General features: G+C 49.1%; 1 protein-coding gene across 4 annotated transcripts in view; it reads right to left on the bottom strand.

Moving 5' to 3' along the window:
* Window positions 1–17,815, bottom strand: part of LRP4 (LDL receptor related protein 4) — a 64,051-nt gene extending 46,236 nt beyond the window's left edge. For all 4 annotated transcript variants that reach the window (XM_027837796.1, XM_027837798.1, XM_027837797.1 and 1 more), the window contains exon 1: window positions 17,747–17,815. In XM_027837796.1, coding sequence (XP_027693597.1) covers window positions 17,747–17,810 — 64 coding nt within the window. In that variant the 5' untranslated portion in view covers window positions 17,811–17,815. The remainder of the gene's footprint in view (window positions 1–17,746) is intronic.
* Between the last annotated feature and the right edge of the window lie 376 nt (window positions 17,816–18,191).

The following is an 18,191-nucleotide window of genomic DNA, read 5'->3' as shown; positions in this document are numbered from 1 at the left end:
ATGGCGTGTGAACGGCTCTGTGCCCCCGCTCCTGCCTGGGCGGGAACAAAGGGCCCTGCCAGGGTCATTCACCCCCCCCCCAATTCATCTGGTCCCGGTCCCGCCGCCCGCCCGGCCGGCCCCCGCGCAGCTAAGAAGCGAGTGTGGGACTGTGAGCGCAGGGGAGGGTTCGGGAGGGTCGCGTAAGTTACCCTTCCCGCCCCCTCCCCGCGGCAGCCCAGCCTGGGAACTGGGGGGGGGGGGGCGTGGCTACTCCTTGGCCCCCTACTCCCGACTCCCCTCCTTTCTTCTCCACTACCGGCCTTTGCCCCGGGTCTCCAACCAAACATGAGCGCGCACTCCTCACCCCCCTGTCCCAAGCTCCTGCGGCTGCTCCCGGCAGAATCCCCAACACACAACAGACGGCCTCCTCTCCTATTTTTGTAATGTAGTTAAATAGATGACTTGAGTCAGTGGGGCCTAACAGACCACAGTGAGGAAGTTCGAGCCCAGAGTCTGACGCACGGCTGTGTGGCCGTCAGTCCCTCCGCCTTAGTCCTCATCTCTCCTCCACCCCTACCCCAGCCAGCGTTCACAGCCTCAGAGGCAACAGGCAGACAGCATGCCGGGGCTGATCTGCATTGCTTGGGGAGGATGTTACCTTCCCGGGTGACCTGCAACAATGAAGAAATCTCAGGTCCTTCCCTTCCTTCAAATGACCTAGTCAAACACCCCCGGGCCGGCTGGGCATCCGGTGGGCGAAGAGTCTCAGACCCTCTGCCCACCTCCTGCTCCAAGGGTCAAGTCCCCTGAAGGAGAATGTTGGCAACTTTGGACTTCTCGAAGTCTTTTCTCCCTACTAGGTTCAGATGAGGTCCTCTCTTAAGACTTCTCACACCTTCTCAGAAGAAATCGTCCTCGCCTGCTCTGAGTGTTCCACGCCCTGGCTCTCCCCTTTGCCACCATCACTCTCTATCTACTTTGTATCCTACGGACCACACTGAGCTCCCCCCTCCTTCAAGAATGTGCGGCTTCTTCAGTTTTTAATTTTTGTATCCCCAGAGCCCAGGGAGCCTGGGCATGGTGGAGGGAACGAGCTGGCTTTGCAATGCAGGAGACCTGAGTTCAAGAGCTGCCTCTTTACGCCTACTGACTCTGTGCTCGCAGCAAGTCACTGAACTTCTCAGAGTCCCAGGCAGCTCTCAAAGACTTTGCTCAGTCGCATCTGATTCTTCCTGACTGTTCCTAGACCATTACTGTCCATAAGGGTTTTCTTAGCAAAGATACTGGAGTGGATTGCTGTTTCCTTCTCCAAGGGGTGATGAGGTTAAGTGATTTGCCCCAGGGTCACACAGCTAGTGTCTGAGGCCAAATTTGAACTAAGGTCTTCCTAACTCCAGGCCCAGTGATCTATCCATTGAACTACCTAGCTGTTGTCTCAGACTATAGACTACAAATTGCATGAGAAATCTTGCTATGAATCGGCTTCTACCTTGGCCTCACATGCCAAGAATACTCTACACTGTTGAAATCACAGGACTAGAGAAAAAAAAAAAACCACTCCAGTGCCATACACATAGTAGGCACTTAATAAAGGCTTATTGAACAGCCTATCCTTTAGGGGGAATGAGCCTAAAGATGGAGGAAGTATTAGTGGGGGTGGGAGGGGGGTGTCTACCATACAACTCTCTGATTTTGGAGGGAAAAACAGAACATCATTGTGGGTAGGCCGGGTTAGGGCTGAGGGGTCATAGTAGCCTAGATGTAACATTGGAAGGGACCTCAGAACACATCTAGTCCAGTTCCCTCATTTTTCAGATGAGGAAACTGAGGCCCAGAGAGGAGCAGTGACTTACCCAATGGTCACACACCTAGTAAGTGAGAGAGGCAGGATTTGAATCCACAATTACTTCAAAGAAACAGTAGCCAGGGCAGCTGGGTGGCACATCATAGTGCATAGAGCACTGAGCCTAGAGTCAGGAAGAACTGAGTTCAAATTGAGCCTCAGACATTTATTAGCTGTGTGACCCTGGGCAAATCATTTAACCACATTTGACTCACTTTCCTCATCTGTAAATTGAGCTGGAGAAGGAAATGGCAAACCGCTCCAGTATCTTTGCCAAGAAAACCCAAAAATGGGGTCACAAAGAGTCTCTAACGACCGAACAAAGCTGAAGTAACGAGCACCAGGACTGGGAAAGCGTGGAGGAGTTAATACACCAACACCTGGGAAAAGTATGATCGATGGCAAAGGGCAGCCTTCAGCAGTGTCTGCTAAACCCATCCCTGGGGTTTAGTATTCACAGAGATGAATAACAGACAATAAACTTCAAGGGACTCCATTTGACAGGCAGAGCTGACTTCCTGCCCAAGAGCATTATTGGGAATTCAGAGGCAGGCCTGACCCTTCTCTGGCCGGCATTGGGGAGGGTCATGCATTCGAAGTAAAAGGCGATGGGGCACACACACAAAGCCAGGGTCTCCATGACAACTTCCGTTTCATCTCTGGGGGTCCCCAACTGCGCAGTCTAAATCTCATTTCTCACTAGCGCTTTGGCCGAGATGATAAAGGGAAAGTTCAAACCCTTTAACTTAGGAGAAGCAATACGGTGCAGGCCAGAGGGCCAGCCTTGGAGTCAGGAAGACCCAGGGGTTACAGTCCTCCCTCTAACCCGTTCATACCAAGCTGTGACAACAGGCAAAGCTCTAAGACTTTACAGACTAGTGGCTACTTGCATCTAAGGAGGGAGTTTCCACACTAGGTATTTGAAGAAATCATAGACAAAAAAAAAATCACATTCCTCAGAGTAAAGAGAAGTAGTGGAGTGAAACAAGAGGGTGGGTGACTATTTGAACTTTTAAAATTCAACTTAAGATACTCAAATATACTTCTATTTCTATTATCTTCCCTAGACCAAAAGTCAAGATCCCTTATTTCATAGAATAGCTTTCTATTTCCCCATCCTGATGAGATAATATACATAAAACTATAAAGTGCTACATAAATGTTAGCTATTATCGTTATTATCATGTCATTTGACCAGGGAAACATCTTTTCGACATTGTGTCCACAGAAACTTCCTGAAAAGGAATTCCTTAATAATCCCTCAGTGCTCTATTTTAGAGAAAAAGTGAAAGTTTCTCCCTATTTTCAGCTTCTAGGAAGCAGTAAAGATAAGGCCATACAAGCTCCAGAGCATTTATTGAGTGTGTGCTTTGGCAAAGGCTGAGGCTGGTGTCTCTTCATGCCAATGCTTTAGGTGTTGGTCTAGGAAAATCAAGGCCATCCTTCCCAAGTGCTCTCCATTCCAATTCCACACTTCCAAATCACCCCTCCCCCAGGCTCTGCTCCTTTGCTCCCAGGTCAGAGCACAAGGAGGCTCTTCCAGCCAATGCCAAGAGCTCTACAGGTACCCCTGATCCCATCTCCTCCTCTCTCTTCCAGCAATTTGATCCTTTGATCATCTTATTTTCTCTTATTTTCAACTTCTCCTTATCCAGTGGCCCCTTACCTGCTGCTTTCCAACAAGACCAGATCTCTCTCATTCTTAAAAAACAAACAAACCAAAAAAACCCATTACTTGAGGCTACTGTCCCCTCAAATGATCATCCCATATCTCTCCCTTTTCAGAGTCAAATTCCTTTAAAAAAAAAAAAGCTGTTTATATCCTACTTTTTCATCTCCTACTTTCTTCTGCCCAGCAATCTGGCTTTCATTCCTACCATTTCACCAATAATCTCTTTATTTTTAAATCCAATAGCATTTTTTTTAAAGTTTTCACTAACCTCTTTGTAGCATGTGGTCACTCCCCTTTTTAGCTATCCTTCCTTTACTGGGTTCTCTTATTACCTTAACTCTTGTCTCCTTTGCAGGATCATCATCTGTGTCCCACTTTCTATTCATGAGTGTATCCAAGGCTCCGTCCTGGGCCTTAGTTGCTTGGTGATTCCATTGGCCCTCATGAAGTTGGCTATCATCTTCATGCAGATAACTCCCAAATTTGCATAGTACAGTTCTCATGTCTTTACTGAGCTTCAGGCCGACATCTCTAGTGGCCTTTTGGCTATCTCTCCACTTGGATGTCCCATAAGCATCTCAAACTCAACAGGTCAAAAGAGAACCTTTCTCCTAAACCCACTTTTATGGGCAGCCAGGTGGCACCGGGGATAGAGTGCTAGGTCTGAAGTTGGGAAGACTCATCTTCCTAAGTTCAAATTTGGCCTCAGACACTTACCAGCCATATGACCCTGGGCAAGTCACTTAACCCTGTTTGCCTTAGTTTCCTCATTTGTAAAATGAGCAGGAGAAGGAAATGGCAAACCACTCTAGCATCTTGGCCAAGAAAACCCCAAATGGGGTCATGAAGAGTCGGACATTGCTGAAGACCTACTGAAAAACAAAAACCCACCTTTCTTCCTAAAGTCTTGATTTCCACCAAGGTACCACCATCCTTCCCAGTCACACACGTCGGCCACCTCAAAGTCATCTTCAACTCTCTTCTCTCTCTCAGCTCATATAACGAATCAGTCGCCAATGGATTCTACTTCTTCAATATCTCTCACATCCCACTTCCTCTCTTTATTCACACCCTGGTCCAGGCTCTTATCACCTCTTGCCTCTAGCCTCCTTCTTGGTCTTATTTCCTCCAGTCTCTCCCCACTAGAACAATCCATATTGATATTCCTACAGCACAGGTCCAGCCATAACATTCCCCTGCTCAAAAAAACTTGACTGGTTCTCCATTGCTTCTAGGATAAAATACAAATGCAATTTTCTCTGTTTGGCACTGAAACCCTTCAAAATCCAGTTCCTGTCTGTCTTCAGGCTGATTACACACTGTTGCCCCTCATAGAATCAGGCCTAGGTGCCATTTCCCTACATGACATTCCATCCCATACATGACATTATCATTAGGAAGCTTGAGCCCCTCCCTTTGCTCACATACAAGATGTCAATCCATCTCTCACCTCCATGCCTTAACATCAGGTGTCTCTCCATGCCTGAAATACTCTCTCTTCTCATTTCCACTTCTTGAAGACCTTAGTTCCCTTCAAGACTCAAGCGCCATGTCCTTCAGAATGCCTTTCCTGATTCCCCTAGCTATTAGTGACATCCATGTCCCCAAAATACTGTACATTATTTTGACTTTATCTTGTATCTACTTATCTGTGAATATGTTGCTTCATTCTGGTAGGATGTAAGCTCCTTGAGGGCAGGGATTGTGTCATTTTTGTATTTTGTCTCCCCAGTGCCTAAATCAGCAGCTGGAGTATAGAAGTCCACTTACTGACATGTTGATTGTTAAAGAAAGAAAAAAATCCAGGGGATTTAATGGATTGATGCCCAATATGAGTCAATCGTGCAATATGGCAGCCAAAAAGCTAATGTGGATGATCTTAGGCAGCATAAGAAAGGCATGATATCCAGGCCTTTCTTAGGAGGTGATGCTCTGGCTAGCCTCTGTGCTGTTCAGACCACATCTGGAATATCGGGGTCAGTTCTGGGGTCATGTTTTAGAAAGGATATTGGTAAGCTAGAGGGTGACCAGGATGGTCAAGGGCCAGAATTCACATAAGATTCAGTTGAAGGACCTGGAGACAAGAAGATGTAATCGGTCCCTGATAAGTGCCTTCAGGTATTTCAAGGGCCACCATGTGGAACAGAGAACTCTTGTTCCACTTAGCCCTGGAGGGTAGAAAGAGGAGGATGCAGGATGTTTCAAAGAGGAAGATTTCAGTTAGACATAAGGAAAAATGTCCTAAGAGAGCTACTGGGAAGTGGAATGGACAGCCTCAGGAGGGAGTGATGCTTTCCCCCTAGCCAAAGTCTTCAGTGGACAGGTGTGGCTCAGTGAAAAGAGAACAGCATTTAGAATCTGGAGGGGCACAGGATTGGAATCCCAACTCTGCAATTTACTGCATGTGTGACCTTGGATAAGTCACTTTTCCTTTTAGAGCCTCAGGTTCCTCATCTGTAAAATGGGGAGAGGGGGCTGGATGAGATAGCTCTTCACGCCCTCCCTCCCAGCTCTGACATTCTTTATGGGGGCAAAGGGAAGGGTCAAACTTCCTAATAATAAAGAGACCCAGACCTCCCCCCAGAAGCCAGGACATTACCAGCTCCTGTTAATTCCCTGACATGCAAATACAAATGCTACCCCATAGCTTTAGGACCAGCAGCAGCCGAAGAATAGATCTCTCTAAGAATGTTCCCAAAGAGCTTTTCCAAATGGAACCTGAGATAAGCTTAGGAGTGCTCTGTGACTGAAATATGGGCAGAAGCCCCTACTGGCATGGAAGAGTTAGAGGCTTAGAGATAAACAGGACCTTAGAGACCATCTGGTCAACCGTACCCTCATTTGACAGATATGGAAACTGAGGCTAGACAGGTTAACTAAATTGTCCAAGGTTACATGGACAGAAGTGGCAGAGATGGGATGTGAACCCAGGGCCTCTGCTTCCAAAAGCTCATTGTTTTTTTCCACTGTACCCGACTGCCTTGTTTAATGTGGATGGTCCCAGGCTATACTTTGAGTGAGACTCCAGATTCTTCCATGATCCTGGACTTTTTTTAGGTGGGTATTCCCTTCTCCCCACTATGACCTGAATAACCAATGAGTGTAAGCTTCTTGAGGGCGTGGGTAGTTTCGTTGTTGTCTTTGTATTGCCAGTACTGGGCACACAGTGGGCATTTTTTAATCTTTGTTGAATTCGTATATAATTTTTGAGAGTCACTCTGGCTGAAAATTCACCACCTTGCAGCCAGACTGATAGTGAATCTCTCCAGACTTAGTTGGGTTGGCCTCTAGATGTGACCCACACAATTCTCTTCCTTCTGGGAGGAAGGAATGAAAGGCAGTATGGTGCTGTGGAAATGAGCAGCCCGAGGCCCTGAGTTCAAATTCTGGTTCTGCCATTTACATTGAGTGGCCTTGGGCAAGTCACTTCTCTCTGGGCCTCAGATTTCTCGTTGTCACTTGTAAAATGAGGTGTTTAGACTAAATAAACTCTAAGGTCTCTTCAGATCTAAGTCTGTGACTCAATTATAATCATCATATCACCACTTTTCTAAAAGGAAGGGAGAGAGGAAGTAAGAGGCTATGGGGTATTCTCCTCATTTTACAAAAAGTCCTAATGCAGCAATTTGCTGGGAGATTTTGGAGCATCCTCCATCTCCTCCCTTATTTACTATAACCTTGACCAGATTCAAGGCTTCCTCCAAACAGGTTCTTAATGTAGAAATGTATTCTCCTTTCCTTACCCCCAAGCTCAGCTATGAAAAGAGCTCACACCAGAGGTGGAACTGAGTAACAGGTTACAGGGAAAAAAAATCTTGTGGTGGGGCTGAAAGCTCAAAATATAGCAACAGCTGTGGGTATTGCATTTTAGGAAAGATGTTAACAGGCATCCAGAAGAGGAAGGTGAATAACCTGGCGACTATATCACGTGCAAACTGGCTGAAGCAACTAGGGATGTGGAGCCTGGATGAACAAAGACTTAGGAAGAATGCAAAAGCTATAGTTTCTACTTGGAAGGCCACGGTCAGCCTCGCCTGGAAAGTTCTCCTTTCTCATCTCCCTACCTTCCTTCAAAGTACACACAAAGCTATTTTTTGTGGTGGCTAGGAACTGGAAATTGAGAGGATGCCCATTGATTAGGGAATGGCTAAACAAGCTGTGGTATATGATTGTGATGGAATATTATTGTGCTCTAAGAAATGACAAGCAAGATGGTTTCAGAAAAACCTAGAAAGATTTACATGAACTGATGCAAAAATGCAAAGTGAAGTGAGCAGAACCCAGAGAAAGGTATGCACAGTAACGGCAATATTGTATGATGAAGGAATGTGATTGACTTAGCTATTCTCAGCAATGCAATGATGCAAGACAATCCCAAAGGAGTCATGATGAAGCATGCTATCTGTCTCCAGAGAAAGAACTGATACTGTATGAATACAGACTAAAGCATGCTATTTTCCTCCTTCCTTCCTTTCTTCCTTTCTTTCATTTGAGTCTTCTTATACAAAATGATTAAAATGGAAATGTTTTTCATGATTGCACATGCATGAACTATATCAGATTGCTTACCATTCTGGGGAGGGGGGAGGGGAGGAAGAGAGGAAGAATTTGGAACTCAAACTTAAAAAAAAGTTTAAAAATTGTTTTAACATGTAATTGGGGAAAAATAAAATATTATTTAAAAAAATAAAACAAAGTGTAGTACAGGAACCACCTCCTTCGGTGCCCAACAGTTTTGTATTTATTCTGGGGGATATTTTACATAATACTGGAATAGTGGACAGAAAAATTCCAGAATAGTGGAAACTGACTCTGTCACTTACTAGCTTTGTGACCTTGGGCAAGGCATTGAAAGTCTATGAGCCTCAGTTTCTTGTAAAAGGAGAGGATTGCCCTAAATGACCTCTGAGCTCCCTTCCAACTCTAAATCTATGCTCTTATGATCTTTTTATGCATTATTTCCCTTATAGAACATAAGGGTTTAGAGTTAAACAAGACTTTAGACCCACCATCCTTTGACAGAGGGAGGACAACTGAGGCTAGAAAGGTTAAGTGAATAGTCCAAGGTCACGTGGGCAAGGTTTTGCTTTTTTTTTTTTTTTTTTTTGCTTTGTTTTGTTTTTTGGTCTATGTAAACCAGAGACTGGAACATAGTGAGTGCTCAAAAAATGTTTGCGGTATGGAAGTGAACAACCTTGGGAGGGAGGGAGGTGCCATTATTATGCCCATTTTATTGATGAGAAACTAAGGCTCAGAGAGAATAATGGATTTGCTCTCGGAGAGAAAAAAGCAATTTGGGTCCCAGCTGATTAGTGTCTTTTGAGTTGAGACCCACACTCAGATCTTCCTGATTTCAGGTCTGGGGCTCTATTCCCTGCACTAGAAATCAACATGACTTTCATATCTAAATACTTCCAACCTTCCCTTTGAGCCTGGTAGTTGAAATTCCCTCCCTTACTAAGCTGCCAGAAAGAACAAAAAAATTGGACAGGAGGAGGGGATTCCCCTCCCAACTTTTCTTTTGCCTATGGATATAATTCCTTGGCACCCCGTTTGGTTTCCACATACCAGTAGCCAGTCCTGCAGCTAGCTGTCACTTGGGCTTCATCCATGGTAGCAAGGTGGTGGGACTCCCATTCTGTGGGTGGATGCCCTACGGAAAGAAAACTCCACGGGGGGGGGGCTGGCAGACACAGGAGTTTCTGAGGTTGGGGGGAACCCCCAGCTTTTGCACTCAGCCAACTCGCTTTCTATCCCCTCCCCCACCCTATGTTCAAATCAGGTGTCTTTCCCAGCAGCAGGGGCTGGAACCTCCGTGCCCTTCGCCGATGGAGAAGGGGGGAGGTTCTCCCCCAAAACCTCGGTGGGAGCCAGGAGCTCCAAGGTCCCAGCAAACTCCCGGTGATAAATTATGCAGCACCTTTGTGTGGCTGCCTCTGGGGCCAGATGGGAGGTTTCTCTCCCTCGGTCTTTTGTTTCCGGCTTTGATCCCAGCTCTGATCCCCAGCTCCGCACAGAGGTGGGGGGGGCGGGGGAAGGAAGTCCCCACTGGCCAAGTTGGGGCTTGCAACAAGTCCCTGAGAGGAGGCCTTCACGGTTCCCACCTGGGGCTGCCTACCCTGGAGCCTCAAAGGTCCCCTTAAGCATGCGGGCCTGGGGTGGGGTACAAATGTGTCCCCCCCCCACCCTGGCACGTGTGTGTGTGGGGGGTGCCACTTCCATAGCCCTCGCAGTTATTTTGACAGATGCCCGGTGCAAGGATGGGGATTTCTAAGTGTAAAAGAAAGAATCGAGCTCTTCCCAATGGGTTTCAAAGGTACCCAGGGGCAACCGAGGATGTTTACTTTCTCTAAATCAAAAACACAGAAGACCAAGAAAATGGAGTCCAAGCCAGGCAGCGCCAGGAAGCCAGGAAACCGGCGGCAGTGGAGAGGCTGCGGCGGGCGGGCGGGCGGGCAGACCCCGTGGCGGCTCTTGGTTACGGCCAAGGCCAAAGCAAGTCCCCAGCACTGGCCCCCAAGTGAAGGGGAGGAAACAAAGAGATGACGGGCCTGAAATGCAAGGAGCTGGGGGCTTTCTTTGAGGTCATATGATCGCAAATCATCAGCGGGAAGAGACCCTCTGAAGCTAGGGTCCAACCCCATCAATTTCCCAGCGAGACTCCCAGGGTTTATGTGACCCACCCAAGGGGCCCAAAGCAAAAGGTGTCAAAGGAGGAATCAGCTGGATGATCCCTGGATGAAGAAGGCTGCCCGGGCTCAGGGGACCTCCAAGGGAGACCCAAGATTGAAGCAGAACTGGCCAGGGTGGCCCAGAGCTCTGGGGCCTTGAGTGGCTGGGCAGGTGAGGAAAGACAGAAGCTCCCTCCATCCCAGACTGCTTAGGGATCCTTGCAGCACAGACCCTCTTAAATTCAAGACCTGCTCTCCCAGGAGGTAATTGCAGAATTCAAATAACGGCTCAAATTCATACAGCTTTTTGAGGTTTGCAACAAATACCTCACCTGGTCCACAAAATAGCACTGAAGTGGGCTGCTATTATCCTGTCTTATGGATGAAGAAACTGAGGCTCAGAGTGGTTGTTTCCATGCATTATCTCATTTGAGCCTCACAATAACCTATGAGGTAGGTAGTACTGTTACTGTGTTCCCCATTTTACAGATGAAGAAACTGAGGCTCGGGGAAGATACAGGGTTTAGTAGGATCCCCCAGCTTGTGAGATTTAAAGTCAAGTCTTCCCACTTCCCCACTCCAAGCCCAATGTTTGATCCCCTAAACTAGGCAGTTTCTCTAAGCAGTTAACCAATGAGCATCTGTAAAGCTCCTCCTTCAGCAAGGCATGATATCATGACGTACAGACACAAATACTCTAAGTCTCAGTTTCTTCATCTGTAAAATGGGGGAAATGGTAACAGTACTCTTGAAAGTTATGTTGACTCCTTTTAATTCTCTTTGTCCTGAGTTTTGTTCCTTATTCAGGGTGAGAAACCCAAATGAAGAATTTCTTCTTTCAAAAGTACTACCTTATAGGGTTGTTGTGAGCTCAAATGAGATAATGTATGCAGACACAACCACCCCTCTGAACCTCAGTTTCTTCATCTGTCAAAGCCCAAAACGACATGACCCCAACTGGAAGAGCTTCCATTCCAATGAAACAAGTCGACAAACATTTATGACGAGTTTACAGCATTCCAGGCGCCGTGCTAAGCCCTGAGCACACATTTATTAAGAAAGGTAAAGACAGGTCCTGGGGTCAGGGAGCTCCCAATCTAATGGGGGAATCAACGTGGGAAGAGCTATGTACATATGAGATACAGACAGTCAATTGGAGGCCATGCTGGAGGGAAGGCACTAGCAGTGGGGGGCACTGGGAAAGGACGCTTACAGGAGATGGGATTTGAGCTGACCCTGGAAGGAAGCCAGGGAAGTCAACAAATGCATAGCTATGAAGATAGCTGTTCCCCTAAACTCCCGTTAGGCTTCAGGAAGCCTCATTTCCAAGAGACCGTAGCACAAAGGAAGGAGCTAATGTGATGGAGGCTGGGTTTGGAGTGAGAGGAGGAGGTAGAAGAGCCGTTAGCCACAGCTTTACCCGGGAAACACCTTTCTCAGATCCTAGGGTTCTCTGCCACTCGATGACCCATAGCCAATGACTTCACTTTGCACAGTCTCAGTTTCCTCATCTGTGAAATGAAGGAGGCTAAACCAAAGCATCTCTGAAGTCCTTAGAATGAATGAATCAGGGAATCAGTGAATCAATTGAGTAAGTGAAGTGAAGTGAATGAATGAATGAATGGAAAAGCAGCTATTAAGTCCTTGCCAAGTGCCAAGCACTGTGCTAAGCCCCGGAGATACAAATACAAAAGCATACAGTTCCTGTCCTCCAGGAGCTTGGCTCTGAAGCTAATGATCTATATTCAGATTTCGTTTTTTATAAAGGAGGGGAGTGGATAAAATGTCCTGACTTGGCATCAGGAAAACCCAAGTTCAAATTCTTTCTGGATACTTGCTAGCAGTGAGACTCATTGCAAGTCACTAACCTCTCTGAGCCTTAATTTGTCTATCTGTTAATAATAACACCTACTTCACCACAGACCTGTTGGGAGTCTCAAAGGAGATAGTACAGGGAAAGTGCTTAGAAATAGTAATATCAATGTCACCTGTCATTCGGTTTTAAGGAGGTCTGACAGCAGCAACTTCTTTTATTTTTAAAGGGAGGAAAGTGAAAAGAGAGGAAGGCTGTGCCAGGAGGCAGAATCTGACCCTGTCTGCACAGAAATTGGAACGGGATACCACAGGCCTTCATGAGGGCTATTTATAGGGCTCCGCTGTGCCCGCCTCAGCCAGCCAGCAGGGCGTCTCTCCTGGAACACCTCATCCCCTCCTGGGGAGCAGCGGAGCAGGTCTTCTGCTACTGTGAAACCAGATGGCAGCTCAGAGCCATTCGAGGTGACGCCCACTTAGCCTCCTGACGGAGCCCTGTCCTGTCAAGGACTGCTGGAAAATGGCCGCTGGAACTTAGGGTCAGAGATTTAGAGCTGGAAGGGCCCTTAGGAGTCATGAGGTCCAACCCCATTCTTTTACAGGAGAGGAGGAGGGAACTGAGACCCAGTGGGGAAGTGACTTGGCCAAGGTTACGCTTACATGTATTACGTGATGAAAGATAGTTCCCCAGACTCCAAATCCAGCACTATTTCTTAGCCTAGTCAAATTGGACAAAAGGGTCCATGAAGCTGTCCTGAGATTGGGAAATACACACACACACATGCACACACACACACACACACATGCACACGCAGACGCACACACACGCACAACCACAGGCAGTACATATGTTGATGTTTTTCAGTTGTTTTATTCCTGTCCCAGTCTGTGACCCCATATGGGATTTTCTTGGCAAAGATACTGGAGTGGTTTGCCATTTCCTTCTCCAGAAGTACGTACATAGGATTATTCAATCACAAATTTAGAGCTGGCAGTGATGATAGATGCCACTGAACAGAACCCCCTCATTTTACAGATGAGGAAACTGAGGCTGAGATAAGTGACTGACTCACCCAACTCATATCTGAGACTGGATTTGAACTCAGGCCACCTAGCTTTACTCAATACAAGATAATCAGACATCTGGTAGCCAGAGGCCCTAATTTCACATCAGAAGGCTAACTGGCTCAAATCTGTTCCTGAAATTCCAAGTGTATATATAATCCCCGGACTTCATTCCGAGAGGCAGACTATCCCCAGCAAGGTTCTCTCTGCTCCTCCCTCAAACTTATTTTCCACTTGCCTTGTAAAACCTTAGCTCTCTAGGTCCTACGTGAGACTCGTCAGACCCCCGGTTATTAGCACTGTCCCCTTCTTGAAATCAGATTGTCCCCCATGCTTGGAATGCTCCTCTCCTCCTCCTCCTCACCTCTGCCTCTAAGATCCCCAGCAGCCTTGGAAGCTTAGTTCAACTGCTTCCTCCTCCATGAGGTCTTTCCTGACCCCCACCCCACCTCCCACAAAACTCAGTGTTCTGTCTTTCCTGCTCCTGCAGGCATAATGTTTTTACTTCATAGCTTAACTTATCTGTGCACATGTTCTTTTCCCCCAATAGAATAGGAACCCCTTGACGGCAGGGACCACTTCATTTTCCTCTTCGACTCATCAGCACCTGGCACAGACACAGATGCCATATGTGGAGGGGGCAAATCAACAAGAAATTATACATTAATTCCAATATAAGGTCCACAGACCCCGAAATCCCAAAGGCTTGGGGCAGCAGAGATTCATTCATTATGCCCCATGGTCTCAAACCACACCCTACCTTCCTCAATCGTCTGTACCTCTTGGTCACTTTGCTAGCTCTGAGGCTGTTCATCTCAGAAAGTCCGGAAGTTTGGCACAGCGGGGCCCTCACATCCGGCCACCTATCACCCTTGTTCCCATGTGCCAAGCTCAAGCTTGTCATCCGATATCCAACAGGACATAGAAGAGGAAAGACAAATTTAGCACCAGGCCAACCTTCTTTCAGAAACCCATGAAAGCAGATGACCCAATCACTCAAGCAATCCCACACTGCGTTAGACAGGTACAGGAGCAGTCTCATCTCTAGGAGATTGCTGAAGTCTCCACCCATTGGGGGCAGCTGATCTACACCTGCCCAAGCCCTCTCCTGGGCTCACTGACCTGTCTCCAAGAAAGGTCATGCACCCTTTGAAAAACTCCAATGGCCCTTTGCCAAAGAATTATAATACCAACTAACACCTATCTAGTGCTTCCACATTTACAAATGGCTCTCTTTATGTATGTACATAGCTCTTACTCCTGGACCCACTCTACAAACTCCTCCTGATCCTCACCTGTAGCCTGGCCACCTTGGAGAATCCTAAGTCCTTCTGTCCTAGGATCTTTGCCAAGAAAATGCCACGGACAGTATTGATGTGCTATGGTCCACGGGGTCACAAAGAGTCCAACGTGACTGAGCAACAGCAATCCTTTGGCATAGGTTTTATCATCCCCATTTCTCTGATAAGGAAACTGCAGCTGAGAGAGGTTAATTGACTTGCTTAGGGTCACACAGGCATTACAGGTTGAAGGGGATTTGGAACCTGGGTCTTCATGATTCCCAGGTCCAGAAATCTATGCATCACACCATGTGCTATCCAGCAAGCCCAATGCAGAATGCTCTCCATCACAGTCCGTAACACACAGTAGGTGCTTACTGAATGCTTGGTGAATTGAGTTGAATAGTGGCCTCTAAGCCAGGCAGGCTTGGCCCATCACTACCTCAGGAATACAGCAAGCCCAATGCAAACAACCAGTGCTACCTCCCCTCAAAATTAAATTTGGGAAATTGAAATGGAAGTTCATGCCAACCTCAGTTTCTTAAGAAGACCTATAGGACTTTCAGCATCCAAACCAGCACCTTGGCTTTTGGATTTCCCATCTAACACTCATTGTGGACAGGAGCCCCTACACAACAGCACTATTCCCACTGCAACCTGCCTGGGGAGGGGTAACACCACCACATTTTAGGAGCTTGGTCAGCCTCACTAGCAAACTCAGGGCTCTCCTGTTAGCCTCCAGGGGCCACTCCTCTCTTCCCAGGCTAGGACTACCATTAAATGTTTGTGTCACAGAATAGTGATCTGGGGAGGGGGGGTTGGAGAAAGTGTTGGACCTGGAAGCAAGATCTGGGTTCAGAACACTGAAAACCTCTGTGATTATAGGCAAGTTGCTTAACTTCTCAGACTCAGTTTCCTCCTGTATAAAAGAGGGCTAACAGTCAAGTCAGTTAATCTTTCCAGACCTGCCTCAGTTTCCCCATCAGTACAATGTGGACTCCATACCTCTTAGGTCCCTTCCAGTTCTTGAGCTATGACCAAGAGCATTTATCATACAGGGATATAGGTAATGCATTAGAAGAACATCAGTCTACCCTCTGAAATGACCTGGATGAAAAATATTTCTCTTTTTCTCTATTTCCCAATTGCTCTTCTAAAATCAATTTTTTAAAAAATCCACAACACTCTACTGGAAAACTCTGATCACTCTCATTCACCCTTCTTTGGAAGCACCGAATATGAACCAGTATTCTCCTAGGCTCCTTTGTGCAGGGTTGCCTATAGCAGTGGGGGCTGCAATTGGGGGGATCCTGAGTAAAGAGGGGGAGGCCCTTGCCAAGTAGTTCAAGGCAAATCCCTAATAGGTTCCTTGCTTCCTCTGTGACCCAAGTCCCAACACTCTCCGAAGGAAGGTGTTACCCAAACCCTAACCCTGCGCCCAGCTGTAGTGAGGAGCCTCACGCATAGTAAGCGCTTAAGGCACTAAGTGTGAGCGTCCTCAGCTTTCTCCTCTGTAAAATGAGGCCCCTAGAGTTCCCTGAAGATTTAAATCTGTGCCCCAAATGCCAGGGCCATCCCTGCTCCTATCTCCCCGACACAGAGAGCGACTATCTCCTCCTGTCTGGCTTCTAGGGGCCTTCAGCCCCCTCCCGCCCTCCTGGGGCCAGTGATTTCCCTTGATCTCTTGGGCACTTCCTCGGGGAATAGGCAGGAGAGTCGCTTCTCCTCCCCTCCGAGCCCAGCACAGCTGTCCCTTTAAGGGGCCCGGCTGGTGGGATGAGCAGCTACATTCCTCCCCGGGTAGGGCTGCTGTCCCAACACGCCAGAGAAGCTACAAATAACCTGCCAGCAGAGAGCCCGGGAGGGGGAGAGCACAGCACAGGGAGAACCGGGAATCCGCCAGGCTACTCACTCCTCCTCCAGTCGGGAGAGGCACAGAGCCCGGGAGGCCGAGAGGGAGCGAGGGAGAAGCAAGGAGCCTTTGAACAAAAACAAAAACAAAGCTTCATCATCTAAACAGAAGCGCACAGAGGGCTCTCCTAGCTTGGGTTGGGATTGCTGAAGGCAAGCAGAGCACCCAGAGCTCTCCCACTACCTGTGGGGGGAAGCCACGTTGGGCAGCCTCCGGGACTTGTGACACACGGACCCCTACTCTGAGGGACAGGGGGTCAGTGGGTACTGGATCACGGACCTTTCCTGGATCACTAAATTGATTTGAGGATGGGGGGTGGGGTCGGTTTGGAGTTCAGGGAAGGAGCTCAAAGTTGTCTAGGCGGCTGCTGAGCCCCGGGATGCATCCACTCCCCCTATGCCGCCCAGCCCAAGCTGAAAGGCCATTCTACTCGAGCCTCACTCACACCCGGCAGACGCTTCGCTTGCAGGCCCCCAAACAAGTTATTAATATGGAGCAGATGAGGCAACAGATCCCCTCCCACCATGTCTGTCTCCTCGCATGGGCCAGGGGTTCTCGGGGCTGAGGGAACGGGGGAAGGGGGGCTGGCAGCTGCAGTTTAAGGGGCTGAGATGGAGACTTTCTCCCTATCTCGCTGCACGATTCCGACTCCCCCGCCCCCCTTCCCCATTCCCCCTACCGATCTAGGGCAGGAAGCCCATTGGTAGCATCCAGCAGAGGGAACCCCAAACAACGCCAACCCAGAGGGAGATGCAGCCGCCAAGAAGCACAGCCCTGGGACCCTCCTGGAGGGGGAGGTTGGAAGGCTGGGATGGCTTGTTCCTCGCCCTCCCTAACTCTCCTAACAAAGTATTCGGAATCTTCTTTGGATCCCACCGAGCTCCCCTTCCCAGCCCACCAGCTTTCCCTAAATCCTGGAAGGGAATTCCGATAGAGTTTAGCTGGTTCGGGAACATCCCCGCCCTCCCTCCCCTTTCCTTTACGCACATTCCCCCGGACCACAGACACTGAGATCTTCTAACAACTGGAGAGTGAAGCAGACCCCTGGCTCTTTCAAAGAGCAGACGTAGGAAAGGAGAGCCGGAGGTGTCCACCCGCAACCATGCCACACTAAGAGTCAGGGGAAGTTTGGGGACACTCAGTCCCAGTCCTGAGCTTCGAGTCCCTGCAGGAATCCTACTGGGGTGTTCTCCAAGATGTATGCGGCGGCTGGTGCAGGAGTCCTTGGGATTCCAGTGCAGTGGGGGGATTCTTGGGGATCCAAGTCCGTGTGTGTGTGTGTGTGTGTGTTGGGGAGGAAGCTGGCTCCCAGTGGAAGGGGATCCAGGTCTTAGTATGGTGGGGAATCCAGATCTCAATGTGGGGGGATCTTCGGAGATCTGGCCCCCAGAGCATGGGATCTCGGGGATCAGGCCCCAGTCCTGACCTATCTCGCTCTCTTTCGGGCCCCGAAGCGCTCGGGGACTGAGGGACAAACTTTCCCCTATCGGGGCGGGGGCGCCCGCTTACCGTGTGCGCGGAGCAGGGAGCCGAACAGCAGCAGCAACAGCAGCGAGCCCCCCGGCCGCCTCATGGTGCCCCGGCCGCCGCCGCCGCCGCCGGTGCGGGCGGGGCGGGGAACTTGGGACAGGGTGTCCGGTGGGGAACGGGCTCCCGGCCGCCGCGGCACTGCCTCGCTGGGCTCGGCAGGCTAGGCGGCGCGGCACTGCCGGCGGTTCCGCGCGGCGGCGGGCGCGTCCAGCGAGCTAGTGGAGAGCGAGCGAATGCCTCGGGCTCCCTCCGGCCGCTGCTCCCTCCTGCGCCTCCGGAGCTGAAGCCGTGGCGGAGCCAAGCAGCCCCACCAGGGGACCGGGGGGGGGGGGGGTGTCCCGGGCCCGGCCGCCCCGCCCCCCGCCGCCGCCGCCACCGCCGCCGCAGCCCCTGCAGCAGCCGCCGCCGCCTCGGCCCGCCCCCC

Source organism: Vombatus ursinus, unplaced genomic scaffold (genome assembly GCF_900497805.2).
Source record: "Vombatus ursinus unplaced genomic scaffold, bare-nosed wombat genome assembly UNPS02014822.1, whole genome shotgun sequence".
NCBI lineage: Eukaryota > Metazoa > Chordata > Mammalia > Diprotodontia > Vombatidae > Vombatus > Vombatus ursinus.
The sequence above is the reverse complement of the archived record's forward strand: the minus strand, read 5'-3'. Positions and strand labels throughout refer to the sequence as shown.